At 43.8% G+C, this 21135-nt stretch overlaps 2 protein-coding genes across 4 annotated transcripts in view; one reads left to right on the top strand and one right to left on the bottom strand.

Moving 5' to 3' along the window:
• CTNNA2 (catenin alpha 2) overlaps positions 1-21135 on the bottom strand; it is a 990025-nt gene that overhangs the window by 312237 nt on the left and 656653 nt on the right. The window lies entirely within an intron of this gene.
• On the top strand, positions 2514-5375 carry LRRTM1 (leucine rich repeat transmembrane neuronal 1). 2 transcript variants are annotated; one of them, XM_039852492.1, is made up of 2 exons: positions 2514-3107; positions 3377-5375. In XM_039852492.1, exon 2 carries the CDS (start codon positions 3436-3438, stop codon positions 5002-5004), a length of 1569 nt encoding a protein of 522 aa, XP_039708426.1. In that variant the 5' UTR covers positions 2514-3107; positions 3377-3435; the 3' UTR covers positions 5005-5375. The 2 variants fall into 2 exon arrangements, with proteins under 2 accessions (XP_039708426.1, XP_039708427.1); XM_039852493.1 differs by having other exon boundaries at positions 2522-3111; positions 3377-5272.

Here is a 21135-nt window from a genome sequence, read left to right as displayed (position 1 = left end):
AACTTTGCTGAAACACTTGATTCATGTTGTTCTTATTTAACCTAATTTGCATTGATTTAATCAGTGCTGGTAAGCTTTAAATACATAATAAATTGGGATTCTGCAACTTAGATGACTTAGAATAGCTAAATTTCAATAAAGCTCATTTCAATCTGTTAATGTATACAGTTCTGCCAAGGGGTTTAAGACTGTAGAAAAGATGCAAACTTGCCACATTAGAGGTAGGAAAGGTTTAAAGATACTATCCAGATGAAATGATTTGCAGGATAATAATTTGAAAAGCTATATATACATATAAATTAGAACCTAGACACATCTTCTACATTTTGAGTAGCACATTTAGAAGAAAATTCACATAGAAATGCAGTGAATTTAATTTTATCTTCTTTTCTTCTTGCCAACACTCAACTCTTTTCTGCCTCTCTGTACCAGCTCTACAAATCAAGTGACATCCAAGTGGGACCTCTTCTTGCCCATTTGGCAGGCTCCATCACCACTTTGCCAAGTTGCCTGCAGTGGGAGGATTTTCTTCCTAGCAGCCATGGGGATTGGATGGCTTGCATTCACAGTACTTGCTCAATGGTTGGCTACTGTCTACCCCTGCCTGTCCCCCTCCCCCCCAACCCTTTAGAGTTTATGGCTCAATCAGCCTGCCTGCTGTCAGGAATAATCGTTTTGGCAAGAGATGGAAAACACTTGATTGTGGAGTTGTTTGTCTTTTAAAGTGCTCTGCAGCAACTTGGAGGTGCCAGGACAAAACCTGCAGGTGCCCAGTCCAGAGTTAGGTAGGAAGCAAGAGTGATAGAGTGGTAACCATCAAGAATGACAAAGAAAGAAGACCACTTTCGTGTGGAAGTCAAAAAAAAAACCAAACCAACAAACAAAAAAAAAACCTATGTCAGGAACAGGTATTGAGACCTTGGATCATCACCTGATGTCTCTGTGCCTCTGTTTTGTCATGTGCGAAATTAAGGGTTTGATTTTCTAATGTCTCTTCTAGTTCCTAAGAAAGCATGTGATTTCTAGGACATTTCAGGTTTGTTTTCCTTCCAATGAAATGATACTTCTCAGAGAGGAATGACCAGGGCAGAGCTTAAATAAATACAAAATGGAATGATTCATACCCCTGCTTCATAGGACTTTTCCTGAAAAGTACCACCAGTCTTTGGTGACTGTGATTTCACTCATTAGCATCTTCAGCTTGAATGCCAGGGACCAACCCCATTATTTGCTCAAAGTTGATCCAACTTGGGAGCATCAGTATTCATCCTCATTCTTGTTAAAATGAGCTCCACTGTAGGTAATGCCCAGTTATTTTCAGGTCTCGAGAGGCAGAAATGTTGGAGATTCAAAGAGAGGAGCTGGAGATTCACATTTGATTCTTCCTATCCCTTTCTTGGGCACCACTATTAAGAAGGTAGGCTTACCCACACCCACTGCCAATGGGGTTTTTCTGCCATCTTTGAGGATTTTTTATTTAAACAGATGACCAACAGGTCCTCGACAATAGCAATGCAGACCCTCTCCAGCCCAGTTGGGAAGAGAGGGAGAGAGAGAGAGTTAGTTTTTTGTAAGGACCCCATCTGTTAATGATTATGAATGGAAATAATCAGGCAAAGACTTCTCCTCATACTGAGAAGACACAATTCAGTAACACTCTCAAAGTTTAATTAGGGGTGTGTGTATAGACTGGAGTAGGCATCATTATGTTTTAAATTAGACCTTTCCTGCTCGTTCTGTAGCATTTTCTCCTGGAATGGGGGTATACTGCAGGATGCTGTAATCACCATGAGCAGCATGTCAAGATCAGCCCTCCCGGGCCATCCAGCAGAATCCTTCTTTAATCCACCACGGAGCCCAGAGATAGCTATGGAGACTGGGAAAGCCCTGTTAGGATCTCAGGCAAGACTCCCTGTACACAGACATCCGTTTCTGCCACACTGGATCTCATTCCACTGGGATGGGGATGGCTTCCCAAACTCATTGGTTTTGGAAAGCTTTCCCCCCATCCACCGCCTAAAGGACTGGCTGACTGCAGGATCCAGTGCCCATAAGGAAAAACGAAAATCTTAGCCAAGCCCCTGCAATCATCGCTTTCCTCTATCTTCTCTCAAGTTGCTTTCCTACAGAAAAGAAAAATAAACAAAACAAAACAAAACAAAAAACAAACGTTGATTTCTCTACAGATTCCTACGTATCCCTTACACGTAGACAGTTTTAAAGGGGGAGGGGGCATCCCCAAAAGGGAAGGGGATGAGAACAGAATAGTTCAATTTCCCATTTGGAAATATCTTGCTGTTGATGATGCTACCCACTATCTCCATCCCCTCTCCACCCACCCCACCCCCTTCTTTCTTTGAAATATGGACAAAAATGCTGAAAGTGTTTTTCATTTCATCAAAGAACATATATTACTTTAGAGGTTCGGTAAAATGTTGGTTTTATGCCCACCCCTTTTCAATCTGCCCATGTCTGAGGTGCTCCGGGAAGACGCACAATCGTGAGCAGCTTACGACACTCAGTGAGCAGTAGGTGCCTGTGCAAGCTCGCGTCGCACACTGCCTGGCGGAGGGAAGGAGCCGGGGCGCTGCTCCCCGCTCCCCGCTCCCCGCGCCCGTAGCCGCCGCCCGCGCCTCCCCGCCGCCCGCAAAGCATGAGCGAGCCTGGTCTCCGCAGCCGCCCCGGGCGCGAATGGCAGGTGGTCTCCGCGGACTAAAAGGTGGCGCCGGTCAGTGGTCCTTTCCAATGACGGACATTAACCAGGCTGTCAAATCCTGGGGAGTCGCGAGCCCCGAGTTTGGAGTTTTTTTCCTCCACCGCGTCACAGTCCGAACTGCAGAAGGAAAGGACAGAGGCAGGAAGGCAAAGCCCGGGCTCCGGCACGTAGTTGGGAAACTTGCGGGTCCTAGAAGTCGCCTCCCCGCCTCGCCAGCCGCCCTTGCAGCCCGGAGCGGAGCAGCAAAGTGAGACATTGTGCGCCTGCCAGATCCGCTGGCCGCGGACCGGGTCTGCCTCGGAAACACAGAGGGGTCTTCTCTCGCCCTGCATATAATTAGCCTGCACACAAAGGGAGCAGCTGAATGGAGGTTGTCACTCTCTGGAAAAGGGTGGGTAAGACACTTTTTAATTAAATTCTTTCCCGAAGATTTTTTTTTTCCTCCCTTTTCTTTGCTGCAGCATCTAACATGGACCAAATCACCATCTCTTTGATCTTTCCGTGGCTGTGAACTTTCTATGCTGCCCAGCTTTCTGCATGCTTAGAGGTGAACGTGTGGCTTTGGGGAGGGGGGGTCCTTTATTTCAATATGTTTATTTGATTTCTGCCCTTTTCTTCCCCTCCCCCGCTCCCTCTCCCTCGGAATAAAATATGATGTAGATTTCTGACCGAGCGCTTCCAATGGACATTCTCCAGCTTCTCTGGAAAGATTCTCGCTAATGGATTTCCTGCTGTTCGGTCTCTGTCTATACTGGCTGCTGAGGAGGCCCTCGGGGGTGGTCTTGTGTCTGCTGGGGGCCTGCTTTCAGATGCTGCCCGCCGCCCCCAGCGGGTGCCCGCAGCTGTGCCGGTGCGAGGGGCGGCTGCTGTACTGCGAGGCGCTCAACCTCACCGAGGCGCCCCACAACCTGTCCGGCCTGCTGGGCTTGTCCCTGCGCTACAACAGCCTCTCGGAGCTGCGCGCCGGCCAGTTCACGGGGTTAATGCAGCTCACGTGGCTCTATCTGGATCACAATCACATCTGCTCGGTGCAGGGGGACGCCTTTCAGAAACTGCGCCGAGTTAAGGAACTCACACTGAGTTCCAACCAGATCACCCAACTGGCCAACACCACCTTCCGGCCCATGCCCAACCTGCGCAGCGTGGACCTCTCCTACAACAAGCTGCAGGCGCTGGCGCCCGATCTCTTCCACGGGCTGCGGAAGCTCACCACGCTGCATATGCGGGCCAACGCCATCCAGTTCGTGCCCGTGCGCATCTTCCAGGACTGCCGCAGCCTCAAGTTTCTCGACATCGGATACAATCAGCTCAAGAGCCTGGCGCGCAACTCTTTCGCCGGCTTATTCAAGCTCACTGAGCTTCACCTGGAGCACAATGACTTGGTCAAGGTGAACTTCGCCCACTTCCCGCGCCTCATCTCCCTGAACTCGCTCTGCTTGAGGAGGAACAAGGTGGCCATTGTGGTCAGCTCGCTGGACTGGGTTTGGAACCTGGAGAAAATGGACCTGTCGGGCAACGAGATCGAGTACATGGAGCCCCATGTGTTCGAGACCGTGCCGCACCTGCAGTCCCTGCAGCTGGACTCCAACCGCCTCACCTACATCGAGCCCCGGATTCTCAACTCTTGGAAGTCGCTGACAAGCATCAGCTTGGCCGGGAACCTGTGGGACTGCGGGCGCAACGTGTGCGCCCTGGCCTCGTGGCTCAGCAACTTCCAAGGGCGCTACGATGGCAACTTGCAGTGCGCCAGCCCGGAGTACGCGCAGGGCGAGGACGTCCTGGACGCCGTGTACGCCTTCCACCTGTGCGAGGATGGGGCCGAGCCCACCAGCGACCACCTGCTCTCGGCCACCACCAACCGCAGCGACCTGGGTCCCCCCGCCAGCCCGGTCACCACGCTCGTGGACGGCAGGGAGGGGCAGTTCGACGGCACGCTAGAGCCCGCTACCGTGGCTGTCCCCAGCGGTGAACACGCCGAGAACGCCGTGCAGATCCACAAGGTGGTCACCGGCACCATGGCCCTCATTTTCTCCTTCCTCATCGTGGTCCTGGTGCTCTATGTCTCCTGGAAGTGTTTCCCGGCCAGCCTCAGGCAGCTAAGACAGTGCTTTGTCACGCAGCGCAGGAAGCAAAAGCAGAAACAGACCATGCATCAGATGGCTGCCATGTCTGCCCAGGAATACTACGTTGATTACAAACCCAACCACATTGAGGGAGCCCTGGTGATCATCAACGAGTATGGCTCGTGTACCTGCCACCAGCAGCCCGCAAGGGAATGCGAGGTGTGATTGTCCCAGTGGCTCTCAACCCGTGCGCTACCAAATACGCCTGGGCTGCCGGGGCGCCCGGCGAGCGCCAGGCTGGGGTCTCCTTGTCTGTGCTCTAATATGCTCCTTGACTGAAACTGTAAGGGGATCGCTCCCAGAGACTTGACATTTTAGCTTTATTGTGTCTTAAAAACAAAAACGAAATAAAACACAACAAAAACCCCACCCCACAACCTTCAGGACAGTCTATCTTAAATTTCATATGAGAACTCCTTCCTCCCTTTGAAGATCTGCCCATATTCAGGAATCTGAGAGTGTAAAAAAGGTACCAATCATTGATTTTTTTTTTTTGTAAACTAAAATGTTTAAAATAAAATATAGCATTTACAGTTTTTACAGACTGGTGTAACCTAAATGAATTGTCACCTGTGTTCAAGAGAAGCGACAGTTAAAATTTCCTTCCCTCTGTGTGTGTGGGGGAGTGAGGGTGGGGGGGTTGGGGGGATGGGGGAGGGTGGTGCCAGTGGCCAGAGGGAAGCCAAAAATTCAGAAGCAAAGTATTCAGACTCAATTTGAAATATTAAGAAGGACAAACAGTTTATCGGGTTGATTTACTCCACATGACTAAGGACAAGAATAAGCAAGATCCTTTATATTATTTCTAGAAGGTACAGAGCAATCTAACCACTTTAAAGCTAGTGGAAGGTGGACTGAGGACAGAACATCATTGCTCAGCCTTTAAGGCAGAGATCATTGCCAATGGCTTTTAAAAGGCATTGCCAGAGAGTTTGTCCTGTTAACAAACATTTTTTGCAGTGAATATAATCATCTTTCAAATCAATTCAAAATATAACCCCCACATTCCCCTGGTTCATAATTCTCCTATGCCTTTGACTCACCAGACTTAGTAGCATTTGGGCCCTTTTTTCCTGCTCTCCCCTGACAGAGAGAGCCCCTCGGCTCCTGCTCTCTAAGGTCTAAGGGAAGTAAGGCTGAATCTCAATGCCATGCTTTCTGGAGCACGTTGCTTAGACTGCAGCAAGCTTAGGGTCTCAGCAGTGACAGCACACTCCTAGTTACTACTATGGGGAACAGTCAGAAAAACTCTGCCTCACGATGAATGTCTACTGGGTAATGCCTCGTAGCAGGAGACTTTAGGGGCAGACTTGATGCAGAAGCGATATGTGTGTGGTGGGGTAGTGGCAGGAGAAGATCATCATGTGATCCTGTGTTCTAGTATTACTGTGATGAGATTAATTTGTTAACCCAGAACAGAAAAGCTGCCTCTTCTCAGATTGCCTTTTCGTGTAATGTTTGCTTTCCCTGTGTTTTTTCTTTTTTTTTTCCCTGTGCTGGTATCAATGATTGCCCCTTCCCACCCCTCATAGGTTTCCAGGTCCATCGTTGACATTTAGGTTCTTTGTTGAACTAAAATAAAGAGTAGTATCAGTTGGTGGATGCAGGGAAGGGGGAGGAGGAGGAAGGGTATGTCTATTGGATGAGAGGGGTCTTTCGCTCACTAATCATTTAAGCAAATGTATGATTGAAATAAACTCTCATGGATGGCAGATGGTGAACACTGAACCAACGTTGTCCACGCCCTGAACCCCTCTCAAATTTAGGTGCTCACCCCTCTGAATGAGACTACAGATTGGCATCTTTCTGTTTTATTTTTCCTTTTTAAGAGAAGAGTCCAAATAACAGAAAGAAGGATAAGGGAAAAACATATATCACCATCTCCCAAAATTCAGTTGCCTCCAGCCACCTACCTAAAGAGAGGCACAATCAGCTGTTTGAAATGCAGAGTGCTATCACCAGGAGATTTACCTAAAGCTGAGGACTGTAGTAGATGTCTATTCTACTTATAGAGAAACTAATATACCTAATAATACTGCTTTTGAGAGGCCCTTTCAGGAGAAATATTTTGCAAATACCTCTAAGATGTTAAGCCTTGGGAATAGCGCCTCTCTCCCCCTCTCTCTCTCTCTTCTCTCTCTCTCTCTCTCTCTCTCTCTCTCTCTCACACACACACACACACACACACACACCAGCTTAGGAGACTTCATCTTGCTTGTTTATAATTAAAACATGACATTATGACACACACCATGAACAGAACACTCATTCAGACTGGTAATGTTCTAGAAGAGGGTGTTTTGAGAACTTTGAGGAAGGGTCTTGATTTAGTCACAACATAATCACTTGGAGCTGCTGTTTTAAACAGTATATTACTCGGAGGGCGAGGGTGGCAGAGACAAGGATCTCCTGGGGATGCATCTCACGTCTAAAAATAAATCCCACTAAAGAGGCCTCCTCTAGAAGACGATATACCTTTTCGGAAAAAAAAAAAAAAAAAGAATCCCCAATTGTGGCAATTGAAGGAAAGCTCCTTGGATTCCATTGACTTAATCTCCTCATAGGAAGGCTACTGGAATCTAGTGCCAAAAGCTGCTCTGGCTTGGTGCAGTGAGGGCTGTGCTGGTTGCTTGTAGGGAAAGCGTCTAGATGCAAAGCCTTCCTAGCAAACATCAGAACCACAGGTGCCCCTACCTACTAGAAATATGGGTATCAGAAGCTGTAGAATTTATCTCCTATCCCCAAGGTGTCCCCCCTCCCTTCACAATGTGGCCATGCGAAAAAGTGAGAAAATAAAGGTGCTTTGTTTTATGCTGCTGCTCCCCGCCCCCACCTCCATAGGACTAAACATCACATATATAGATCTTAAATCCATGTAAATCTAATGAAAGATCATTGTAAAGAGGAATCCACGATCTGAGACCCGAACCAATGATGGCCATAGAAAGCTGTGTTCTTACTTTATGTGTGTGTGTCTCTGTCTGTGTTGTGTGTCTTTGTAGGCAAGTAAATATGCTTCCTACATAAACAGAGGTATTTAGCTCACATTATTTTATTCTCCTGTGCCTCCTGGTTTGGGAAATTGCAAGGGGAGGAAGAAGGCAAAAATAAGGGAAATCACTAGTTTTAACTAAGGTTTTGTGACACTTGAAATCTTTTCTTTCTCAAATTAATTAATCTTTAAGCTTCAAAAAACTTGCTCTGACCCCTCTAAGCAAACTACTGAGCATTTAAAAGAGAATCTAATTTTTAAAGATGTAGCACTTTTTTTGTTGTTGTTCTTCCCACAGAGGGTGCTAATCTCCTTATCCTGTGCTATCTGAAAAGAATTTAAGGCCACAGTTCACATCTTTCCCTGAGCAACGTGATGGATTAATCCTGCCTTTGCAGTACCTTCCTCGCTGATTAAAGTTCAAACATGGTATAGAGGTTTTTCGAATATTTATGTAGAAAAAAAGTCTTTTTCAAATGACAAATGACACTCTCACCCGTCTTAGCCCTGTAGTTTTTACACTGTGTCAGAGGGAGCAAGTTAAATGAAACCCATGCTTCGTCCTTCCCCAGGTGAAAAGGCAGCCCTGACACCAAGCCTTCAGCCATGAGAGTTGAGGCCACCTGTCCCATACGCATACTAGGCTCCCAGGACTGAAAAGTTGCCATCACAAAGAAAAGGCTATTCCAGTAAAAGGAAATGTTTTGTTTTGTTTTTTTTCAATCCATTTTTTTAATATTCTCCCAAGCTCCTCAAATTTTAAGAATGCCTTACCTTACCTCCCTGTGTGCTGGAAGGCAGACATTTGGTATGATTTAGCATCAACAACACATTTATGACTATGTGTAAGTAATTAGAGGGGCAAATACCACTTGTTATTCCTCTCAAGTTTCCTAAGCAACTGCACACAGATCACTGGAGGGCTTCGGGGCCGCCTGTGTTTTTGAGTTATATTAATTGACTTGTCAGCAAGTTTGGCACCCTTTCTATCTGCCATGTAGAAGAGGGCACTGGTGGATCACATATCCTGGAAAAGTGAAAGGCATTGGATACACCTTTCGCAGGGAACATTATCGAAAGACCAGACTTTATATCTATTTTGGAGAATGGGTATTAGGGTAGTCAAAATAAGCATCACTTTTCTCCTCTAGATACATAGTTATGCTGATTGATTTGAGTTTGCCACTGATGAAATGTCAAATAGCAAATTGTTGGCTGAACTGGGACTATTAAACAGGCTCCTGAAATCTATTTTGAGAGAAGTTTAAGATTACACACACACACAGCCCATAACATAGATATCACTAACTCTCTCTCTCTCTCACTATATATATATATATATATATCCACATATATAATCACATACATGACTACATTTGTAATTACCCTCCAACATGAACAAACTTTTACTCGGGAAAGGATCTGATAAAATTAGTCACAATTAAGGTGTAAAGGCTGATGCTATTTTCAGGCTGATGGTACTTAATGAGTTGGTAGGTGCTTTGCAGGCTAGGGGATCTTCTGGGCAACCTATGCCATAGCAGAGCACACCCCTGCTACCTAATGGTGAGAGCCAGCAGAAGGCAATGTATTCTTTTGAGAATATGCTCCTGATTAGTTCCAACTCAGGGTTAGGAGACTTTTTTTTTTTTTTTTAAGTAAAAATTGCTCCACTCTGATTTTTTCCCCAAGGATCCAGAAGGCAAAATTCTTACTCCTGACTAGGCACCATCTTCTGCCTTCCTCAATTAGACACATTTTCTGAAGGTTTTTGGTTTTCTGCTCAAAGGGCATGGCTATTACAACCTCATGGTTTGGTCAGGGATAAGAATGAGATGGAGGAAATAAGTTTATTGAGTGGTTACTTGGTATAGGAGGCTTTAGGCAATTTCAATATGTGAGAGAGGTACTAGGAACCTTATCTTTACATGAGGAAACTGAGGCTTAGAGAGGTGAAGTACTTTGTGCAAAGTCACCCACCTAGTAACTGGGAGCACTGGTATTCAGTGGGTACCCTTTCCTTACACCCTGTTTCTTCTTTCCTTGAACAGTTGCCCCCTCTATTCCTTTCCCCACAGGGAACATGCTCACCATACTCTCCTTGGATGACATGCATACAATGCTCAAATTCCAGAATCCTCATGACTTTGTTCATTCTGGCCTCTGGTAATTGGGTAATGTGGGGTTCTGGCCAGAGAAGAGACCTCCCATGTGCTTCCAGGAGCAGAAATGCCTGGGAAATAGTCCATTACAACCTCTAAGCAGAGGATTTTAGACTCAGAGAGAGTAAAGTATGGACAACTATATATCACCGTCGGAGATTTACTCACGTGTCTTTCTTGGTCATTAAATGGGCTATGTCTCTATAGCAATGGTTCTCAATGAGGGCAAATTGCCACCCAATCAACGATTGGTAATATCTGGAAACATTTTTGATTTTCATGTAAGTGGGTGGTCCTCCTGGCACCTAGTGGGTAAAGGTCAGAGATCCTTCTAAACATCCTACGATGCCTGCTCAACAACGAATTATTCGCCCTTAAATATCAAGAGTGCTGAGGTTGAGTAACTCTGCTCCATGGTATACAGTAATGTGGCTGTCTAAACTAGCATGCCGTGCTCTAGCGTGCTGAGAGCGGCCTTTCTTAAAAGTTAGATTTTGGTTCACTTAAATGAATTCTCTTTCAATCTTCCTTTCTCTTGCCAGAGAACTGGAAGTCTAAATTAAAAACCATCGGGCTGGGTTCTATTCAGCAAGAGGACCTGTAGTTAGCACGGGCTTCTGAAAGAACACACAGCAAAACTTAAATTAACTGGGACAAAACTTGTCACAACCCTTTAATTGACCCACTTTTTTTTTTTTTTTTTTTTTTTTTAGCAGCAATAGCTCATTTAAGAAACAAAAAAAGAAGTTAACAGTGGATATTTAATTAACAAGAAAGAAAATGAGATACTTGATATTTCTTTCAGGAAGTGCTCTGAAGTCTAAACAAATTCAGCCCACCTTCCTGTGTTTTTTTCCCCCTTCTCCAACCAATCCTGGAATGTCTCTGAGGCGAGAATGGGCTTCCGTTTAAAAAATCAGTGTGCTTATTTGAGTGAGTAGGGTGGACATATTAATCAGGTAAATGATCTCAGACCTCAGAAACAGGATGGTCTGGAGATGAAGGCATCGCAAACTGAAATGTATTTGGGGCCAGAGGAGCAACACAGATGAGTGAGGTTCCCAGATATACTGGAGAGTTCACTTAAAAAAAAAAAAGGCACTTCACACTTGACAGGTCCTGGTTAATCACAACACTTCAGCAGGCCAGGTCAAGTATGTGCTCTGGGAGTTCAGGGTCCAGAACTGAGAAGATGTGGTCCTTAAACCTGGTATTACTACTCTACTGCCTCAGATTCACCTGATAATCATCTTACTGCAACTGGCCTCTGTCTCTCTGCCTTTAGGATGGTTCATCCAGGTATTCCCTAGGAACCTTTCCAGTCCGGCTTCGACATTACCGTTTTTCTAACAACAAAACAAATGTGGTTTTTGAGCTATTGTCACTTAACCAGAAAATTAAATTTCCCCTAAAGTCCCATTCCCCAGAAATTCTGCTCCATCAGGCTTGCATGCAACTGAAGGAGAAAAGGCAGATTAAAAAAAAAAAAAATCATAGAGAGACAAGGCTTCCAAGAGGAGGTGGGCATGCTGGAAAGCAGACAAGAAAGCACAGGCATGTGTGGGTGGGAAAACAGAGTTTTTAAAATGTGCAGAAAGAGATGAAAGGAAATCCTAGAGAGGCTACACTCACACTCACCCACACGTGAGACCGCAGACACAGGGATGTGCTATGAAGTAGGCTCAATAAGAAAAAAGCTGATGAATGCCACTGGGCTGGGGGCGGGGGGCAGAGAGGGAGTACAGAAAAATGTTTGTACAGGACTCCTAAAATAACTTACTACATTGTGAGTAAGTGGTTACAATTAATATTAGGAGTTCGGAGCCCTTTCGTGCAACGTGAAGAATTGGGAGGAAAGGAGAGGAAGATATTGGGAAAAATAAAAGGCAAGGTGGGAGGAAGGGGGGAAGAGGGGAAGAGGAAAAAAATCAGAAAGAGCAAGAGAGGGAGTTCCAAGATTTGTGCTTTATATTGCTCGAATAACATCATAAGTAGCTGTAATACATCAACTCAACTCCTCCACCCTTTTTAGTCATTTCTTTATTCTGATCTACCAGGTTGCTGTTTGCTTCTTCTCAATGTAATGTTGGAAATTCATTTTTTCCCCCTACCTGATGAGAAAAAAATAATCCAATGTCTAGCTGCATCCTTTCTTTTCTTGCTTAGCTAGGAGAATGCTTCTCAACTCTGGCTGTGCATTGGAAAACCACTCGGGAGCTTTAATAAATACTGATGTCTGGGTCCTTCCCCAAGAGATTCTGACTTAATTGATCTGGAGTGTGGTTTTGGCAGAGAGATTTTTTTTAAAGCTTCCCATTCCCAGGTGATTCCAAAGTTCAGCCAAGGTGGAAAAGCACTGGGCCACAGACTACAGCATGTGCAGCTCAGCTATCTACAAGACTCACAAGTCTGACAGCAGTTTTTTCAAAATACATGGTGGGCTGGGGGCTGGGCTGGATGGCTTTAGTGTTGTGTGGTGAATCACATTTTGACTCTACCTGGTGGGGCTGATACTGTGAGAAAGATATGCAAACAGAGATGTGCTTGCAAATTGTTTCTGAGCACTCTATAGTTTACAAAGCACTATTTACAATTAATTATTTTACTTTAATTCTCCCAACAGTCTCACGAGGCAGACACAGACTTGTCACATTTTTTTTTTTTTTTTAAGACAAAAAGTCTTACATTGGAAGAGGTTAAGTAGCTTGCCCACGGTCAGTGCTACTGCCAGGCCTGGACCCAGTACTGCCTCTTCTAAATTCTGTGTCCTTCCCCTTCTACCGCTTCATTTTCCTTCTCTGATTGGTTGTGTCATTATGACACAGGACTGGTCCTGCTCAAAACACGAAAGTCAGCAAAGTCTTCTGGGAGAAGTCCCGGAGAATACACGACACAAATGTTCCCACATGCTCTTTTTCCAACGGCACACTGGCAATGACAAAGTCTGGCATCACAGTCATACCACTGTCCCTTTGTTTCCCCATCCCACCCCACGCCTGAGTTTCTTTTGTCACAGCAGCCTCTATGATATCTCAGAGAAATTCAAAAAGATGTTAACTCTTTCCAAATATCCCAGCACTAAAATTTCCCCTTTCCGCTCAGCCCACTGTCATCGACTCCTTTGCCAGCAATTCTTTAAAGGATGTGAAAACTGAATCTTAGTAGAAAATTGATGAATGGATGGTGATAACAATTCTAGTCAGATTTTTGCACCTTAAAAAAGGATCTCTGGGAGAAATAACCTAAAGAAATTGTGCCACTGTTGGCTTTTCAGGTACCGAAACAGCTGGGAGATGTATGTTTGGACATGAGATCCGTCCTTGGACCCCTCAGATGAAACAATACAGGCCGGTGCTCATGTATAAGAACAGATCAGCCAACAGTTCACAGGGCTTGTAATAAAGCCTGGATAAAGACTGAATCTTCTCGTGTACTGTATCTCCTTAAACAAATGTCCTCTTTAAAAATCATGTATTATTAGCTGTTCACCATCAGTATGTTTACCTTCAATTAAGAATACTCGATATTGCAAACTACGTGTGGCAAAGACCCTTATCTCAGAGATACCATAGGTAGCCTGGTCTAAAAATGAGAAGGTGGCAAGTGGGAGCTAGATTGGTCAGCCACAAAAATGTCTGGAAAAGTCAAGTTATACACAATAAACAGAACAAAGCAGCAATCTGTCTCTAGCTGGCCAAGGCAATCCTGTCATCTGTCCTTCAGCTGCAGAACAACCAAGCACTCTGTGATTTTGTCTCACTGTCTTTGCTCCACAGTGATTGCATTTGTGGTGAAATCTATGTTTCCCCACTACTGTGTGTGTGCGCATGCGTGCACACGTGCATGTGTGTTTTATTCTAAAAATAATGGTCCTTTCTGCAGTTTAGCCTCACTCTTTTGTTTGATGTCTCAATCATTTTTATCCGAGTTTCTCATATTGATTCTTTTTTGCACTCTATTTCAAAAATCATAACGGTTCAAAAAGAAAAAAAAAAAAAAACATACCGTAGGGAAGAAGAGAAACCATATTGTAACAGAAGTGCATCTAAAGGTAACATATCACTCAGATTTTTTAGTTCTAACTATATTGGTCAGCTTATTCAAATTAGCACAACATTTCTTGTTCAGGAATTAAGTAAATACGTAATGAGTGAAAAATGGGACAATTTAACCTGAAGGCGAGACATTAGCCAGAGGACTGCTAAAAGTCTAAATCTGCGAGCCTCGCTATGAACATGTGCAGAAGGGGCTTCCCCTTCATTCTGACCATTCATGAAAGGCGACCACTCCCCAAGGGGATTGTTTAATATATATTGTTCTTATTAGGTGCCTGGCAACCTACTAAATCCTTAACATTTTCTCAGTTAAACCCTGCAACAAACCTACATCCCTTCTTGTCCAGATAACTATTAATATCCTCATTTTACACATAGGTAAACTGAAGTTAAGAGAAGTTCCACGACTCGTCTAAGGTTCTTTTCTAGTCACTTTCCATTGTAGAGACTGTCATGTGTTGACTCTAGACACACAACGCTTGGGTTCAGATTCTGGTCGAGTGAATCTGATAAGTCACTTAACCTTAACTTCAAATCATCCTCAGTTCCTTTGTCTATAAAATGGAGATAGGATTGTGAAGAGAATTAAATTAGTTATTGCTTGTAAAGTGCTTCGAACAGTGCCTGGCAAATGGTAAGTATTAGATGAGAATTTTTCTTTTTTCTTTTTAATAAAAGATCAACAAAAAACAAACAAAAAACAAAACAAAACAACTAAGATCACACAGCCAGCGAGGGGCTGGGTACAAAGCCATGCTACCCTCTTTTTCTTCTGCGATTAGATGATATCCAAAAATCTGAGCTCCTGAAGCACTGGGCCTAACAGGAGAAGTTTAGGAGGCAGAGTGGAGTCTGGAGGTACCAACGGCTCTCCTGGCTTTCTTAGTAGATTTGCATCTGGCTCACGTTCGACTTTGTTCTGGTTCTTGATTGGTTTGGCTTTACCGCTGAGGACAAGCAGCGCTGGAGAATGAACCCCACCATGGAACAGGCATGTGTCTGTGCACACGAATCTGTGCACACATGTGGGTTTGACACCATCTTCCAGTTTCCACAGGAATCGAAGGCTGGTGTTTAGTTTGAGGATCCATTATTTATGTGGGTCTTTGGCGAGATGGCAAAACTCACTTCCATGTTTGAGCTGTTTGCTATATGTAGTCAATTCCTGAAGGTAGAAAGCTATTATAGAGCTTGCAATTGTTATCCAGCTCCCAAATCCTTATTTAATATTACCAATATTAAATCATACTGGTCCTCCTGACACTAGGCATACATCTTTTGCTGTAACAGATTTGCTGGTGTTTATTTAAAGATGTTTTTTCCTCTGTGCACTAACAGCTCCAGTTTGTTGCTGTGCAAGCAAAGTGACAAAAGGAGAACACATCTGAGGTAGTCTCTCTTCTGAGAGAAGGGCTCAGGTATCCAGAGACAGAATCCAAGTTCCAGCTTTGCCACTGATTGTGGCTGGCTCTTGGGCAAGTCAGTTCCACCAGTCGAGGCCTTTCTCTTCTCATCTGCAGTAGTGAGTTCTGGCTTTCCTTCCAGTTGTCCGATTTGGTAGACAGGGTGGGAGGTAAAGCAGGGAAGGGAAGTCGGAGTAATTTCGAACACATTCTCCCTCCTGAAGCTTATCAACGGATAAGGTTATGAATTCATCAAGCTTCCTCCAAGGAAAGATTCCGCCCTCCTTAGAGACCTACTTAGCACTACAAACAGAGACTGTTTTTGGTTATAGGGAACACGCTAGTTTGTACCTAGAAAATTAGATACTAAAATTAGGAAGATGAGTCTGTTCCTAGCCACTACCTGTTCCTTGTGATTCACTCACAGCATAATCAGAGAATGTTCTGCCCCAGCTTTGGACAGGCATAATGGGCATACTTTGGCCAAAGTGAAATCCCAATACGTGAATCATACTACTAGGGAAAGCTGTAGCTATTGCGAAATTGAGGACACTCTTCGGTTTAGTGTTTTGTGTCTTTGCTGACTTGTTTTATTGTTGATTTGTTTGTTTTCTCTCTTCTTTCCCTCCCTTTCTCTTTTCCTCCCTCCTTCCTTCTCTTTCTTTCTTTCCTCCTTCATCTCTTCCTCCTTCTCTACCTTCTTCTTTAAAAATATTTTTTACTGAATTCATATTTATAAGTAATACTATGCATTCTTAAATAGGAGGGGAATACTTAACCACAGAGGAAAAACTAGTTCTTGAGGAGGTCAAAAAAATCTTATTTGTTGTATGTAAAAAGGAAAGATATACACAGAGTGTAGAGTGAACATATATACAATGTAACTGTGGTATTAAAATTTCAGAGTGAGGAGATAATTAGGAAAAATGTCTAAAAAAATCTCTTTAGGGGCAGATAAGGAAAAAAATGTTTGAGAAACACTGAGAGACGGACATTGATTAACACGGGAAAGAGACAACAGCAAAAAATTAAAGCACCAAGTTGGGTCACCAATTTAAGCCTTTGAGAAGGTCAAATGAGGTCCCGGTTCTTCTATATTGAGAACCGGAATTCAGAGATGATTTGAAAAGCCAAGTTTTATTTGATAAGCTTGGTCTTATCAGCCCCTCCTGCACTCAACGCCTCCCAGAAGTGTCTTTATTTGGAGGCTTCAAGATGTATTAGAAAAAAACCTATTGGGTATGGAATTAATAGACAGAGCCCTGGTCCTGCCTCTGCCATTTACTGACTTAGATAAAACACCACCTTTCTGGACCTCAATTCTCTTGTCTATAAAATTCAGAAATGATCCTTGTTCAGCCCTGTTTCACAAGGATCTGGTAGGATGAAACGAGATAACGTAAGTGACAACTTGCAAAGCTGGGAAGTGTGCAAAGATTTAAGCGGTAGACAAAGGAGGGTGTGACATGTGGGGTACTACCTACACAGTGTGACTTCAGAGGGTCACATGCTTCCTGCTCTCCTCCACAGGTGCTGAAGTTCCTGCTGTTAGTCACCGCTCTGAATTAAGTCCCTCGTGACTCCTCTGTCTGAGCACATGTAGCAGGAAGGCAACTAGGCTGTGTTCACTCCTTGAGGGAAGCGCCCCCCTTTCACTTGACTTTGTCCCTCACCATGTAGCACGGAGTCTGACCCAAGTGGGTTCAGTGGCCTTTAGGCAGGTCATTATTTCAGCTCCATGAACACTGGCACCTACATCTTTAAAATGAACATACCAATGGCTGCCTTGCAGGTCCCTGGGAAGAATATCAGAGATCAAGTGTGCTGAGTCAGCCACAGAGCTGGCTGACAGTAAATTCTCAAGTAATGTTAGTCCCCACCCTGTCACCAACATATAGTTACACACTGTGTTTATACAAAGAGACTAGAGGAGAATTGAAAAGCATTAGGAACAATAGTTTCTAGATATGGATTTTGAGAAGTGGCTCTAAGAGGTTAAAGAGAACATTTAATTAGAATATAAAATTATCTCCTTAGAGGGGAAAGCTGGGGTATAGATTAGCAACAACAGTAAATGGGAAGGAAAGGAGAGAGCCCCTTCTCTTTCATTCAGCGTCAGCTAGAACACTTCATTAAAGCAGGGCGTTCGAAGACTTGCCTCAGGTGACTGCCCTTTTAGAGTGTTTGTTCAATATCATGTTTTTCCTCAGTTCTGTCAACAGATTCAATCCCAGTCCTCTTTTCTCTGAGCATACCTCTCCCCAGCAGCATATACCTGGTAGATCTCCCGAGAGCTTAAATTGAGATTTCTGGAAGAAGGTGGGGGCAGGAGTCAACCTTGCTTCAATTATAATCCCTTATTACAGCACATCACTGCCATCAAAAGTGCATGAGTTGCTCTTCTGAGCTCTCCTGCACAGGCTACTGCAGTGGTCCTACGTCTGTCGGTGGATGAGACTCGGTGTTCTTAGACTCCACAGCCAGGCAGCCCAGAAGTGCAGCAAAATCCAGTAACACATTCAGCAGCCAGCAGCCTGCCGGGCTCCTCTGGTTTACCCAGGGCTACCAATCCCAAAGAACAGAACGAGGATGAAAGCAGATGGGAAAGAGGGAAAGGGTCTGTTTGTGTTTTTATTTTTATTTTTATTTCTTTTACCAGGCTCAGCTTTTTGGGAAAAAGAGAAGAATCGTGCTCTGAGCTGGTATCCTGCCAAGCTTCCTCCCCTGCCTTGCTAGTCCAAGTACTCCACCGTCTGTGCAGAGTGTATAACAGCAATTTCTGGAAACACACTGAAAAGTCTGGGCCATTTCAGAAGCAGTAGATTCCGGGTATCTGTGTGACGGGGTTTTAGGGATTTTATCTCTCACCTTAATTCTTTAAAAAACTGCCAGCTTTGAAGCACATCTGTTATCAACAGCTTCTGTTTGTAAAATGATACTGAAAATATCCTCTCTAGAGAAATTCCCAAATCTTCTCTGTAGTTCAATGCTTTCACTGACAGTTTGGCTCACAGAGTACGACTGTGGCAAATATTAAAGAATGTTAATAAAAAATGAGATAAAACACCTATGGACCTTTTTTCTTTTTTTTTTTTTTTTCAAATTTTGCTTTGCTCACTACTAAAATGTATCTTGACAGAAAATTTACTTCTCTGATTCACATCATTTCCCAAAGCAATTTTCCAACAGCAAACATAAATCTGTGGCGATTGCTAAGAGGTTTTCAGTACCTGCGCTAAGGAGGCCACGGGGTTGCAAATATTCGTCTCACCTTCAGGTAAACACCGTCACTTGGGTTCTATCACTGGGGCACCCTGGGTAGCAAGGAGCTAAGGGTGAAAGCCTGGAAACGAGCTTTTAGTTTTCTCACATAAACAGGTTTGGTGGGGGAGATGGTTTGAGTATCAAGATGGAATCCTGAGACAGTAATTAAGTCATTAACTAAGACAATAATTGCCTAAGTCCATATAGCTGTGTTCTCAGATGGGATGAAATACTGTAAATGCAATGCCTTTACACTGCACTGAACTCGGGCCTGGTTAACGCAGAGCATTTACACCAGATCAGAGGTGTGAGTTCAGCATGCGTCATGAGATAAAATGTATGCTCTTCTTTTTGTTGTGTTTGCTTTGTCCTCAGCCTTTAGGACTCTAGAAATCGGTTTCGGTATCACTATCCTCATCCTCCTCCTCTTCCTCCTCCTCATAACTTTTGGTACAAACAGATCAATTACCATCGAAGTGTGTTTTGATTGTGTACACAGTGAATCTTCTCTGTAATGCTATATGCAATAGAGTAGAATTCAGTCTATGGACCTAACTAGATGGAATCACATAAAATAATATGTGATAGCACTTTACAAGCTGTAAGTTTTAATGAAAAAAAAATAAAGCACTGTTAGGGGGTCTTCCTGGTGTGTCCAAACCAACCCAGAGATGCTGAAGGCATTTCTATCTCCCACCCTATCCCCACACCTTCTCTGTCTTCTCCTTTCCTTTCTACCCATTCAATATTTCATGACAAAACAATATCCGGTTAGAGTTCTAAAGATATCTATGAAGCTTAAGCTCACTGTGGCCCTTCCTCTCTCCACCAGAAGGTACTAGAACATTCATTAGCCTTTGCACCCACGTGTGCCAGTCTGGACTGCCCCAGGATATCTTCTTTTTATTGTCTATATTATTAATTTACTTATGTACCAGGTATATATGTTTTCTGTCCCGTTATACAATATACATGGTCAGAGGACAACTCATTTGCATCAGTTCCATTCAGTTAGTTTTTAGGCACCATCAGTGAAGTGGAGACAGCAAGATATGGCCCTGTTCTCAAAGGGATTACAGACCAATGAGACAGGTGCAATGTCCATACATATGATGACAACCAAATGTGAAAAAGGATGCATACTATAATACAGGTATATCAAAGTCCTCTGACAACACAGCAAAAAGAGAGGGTTTTTTTTTTTTTTTTCAATTTGGGGAATGGGTGAGAGAAAAAAGAAAGCTTGATAAAGATGGTCTATATACTAGGTCTAGCTAGGTGGGTGGGGTTTGACAGGCAGAATGAAGGGAAAGGGCCTCTCGAGCGAACAATCCATAATGTGCAATAGCATGGAGGCAGACAGGTAAAAGAGAAGCACTGGCCAGACGCACTGGCAAGGTGCTCAATAGCCTGTCATAATTTGATTTGTTATAAGTGGATACTCAATCAGCAAGACAATCTAGAATCTAATTTTGTTCCATTTCCATGTGAAACGTATCCTATTTATAACAGAATGAATTAGTGAGAAGACAATTAACCACTCATATCCTTGCCCTGTACTCATCGTGAGAAGACTAGAGCTCAGGGAAGTATTTCCTAAGTATTTCCTGCCGAGGGGAGCTTTCACAGAGTCATTATTAAATAAAAGGCAGTATTTGAAGGGGGTCACTAGAGCAGCCAGAGCAGAGACACGTTGTTGAGACAGTCTTTTGAGGTTGAAAGAGTAACGTGATTGCAGCCAACAGGGATCTGGAGAGGTGACAGGATCTCACATGGGAATGGCTATGAGGGGGCTCCACAGGAGGCTGGGTCATGGGCACCCATGGGTCCATCTTCAGAAAAGACTCCAGTGACCAAATATGTCATGAAACAGCAGTCCTGACTGCCTTTAAGGGACCATGTGGACACAGATAATGATCAGGTAAGTGGCTACCATGTGGCCTGAAGATCTGAGCACCATTCCTGAGAGTTCTAGTTCAATATAAGGCCTCTAGGAACAATGTATAATAAAGAGAATTTGACCTGGTATGAGAATCCTTATAGTTAATGTCCCTGATAAAAGAAAAAGCTTCAAGTAAATTAGATGAAATTTTATAAGAAAACAAAAGGCAAGTGAAATACTTTCACTTTTGTTGTGAAGCAAACTTTATACCCATTACATTTATTTTTATCTCATGAACCATGTCTATATAAGACCATGCTAAGAGAGTAGCTAAAATGTTACTGGTATTCTTTATAAATTTATTTTTGGAAGGTCATCAGTCAGGAGACCATCTAATTCCACGTTAAACTTAGAATGTGTGGTAAACATCCTTGAGGAAATCTTGATTTGCATTCCTACTGGGAGACCTATCTTGTCTGAGTTTTGTTCATTTATCTGAGTGCCCAGCAGGCCTGGGCCTATTGGGATAAAATATAGG

The sequence above is a fragment of the Pteropus medius genome, unplaced genomic scaffold (assembly GCF_902729225.1).
Source record: "Pteropus medius unplaced genomic scaffold, Ma_sr-lr_union100, whole genome shotgun sequence".
Classification (NCBI taxonomy): domain Eukaryota; kingdom Metazoa; phylum Chordata; class Mammalia; order Chiroptera; family Pteropodidae; genus Pteropus; species Pteropus medius.
This window is presented reverse-complemented; position numbering and strand designations above follow the sequence as displayed.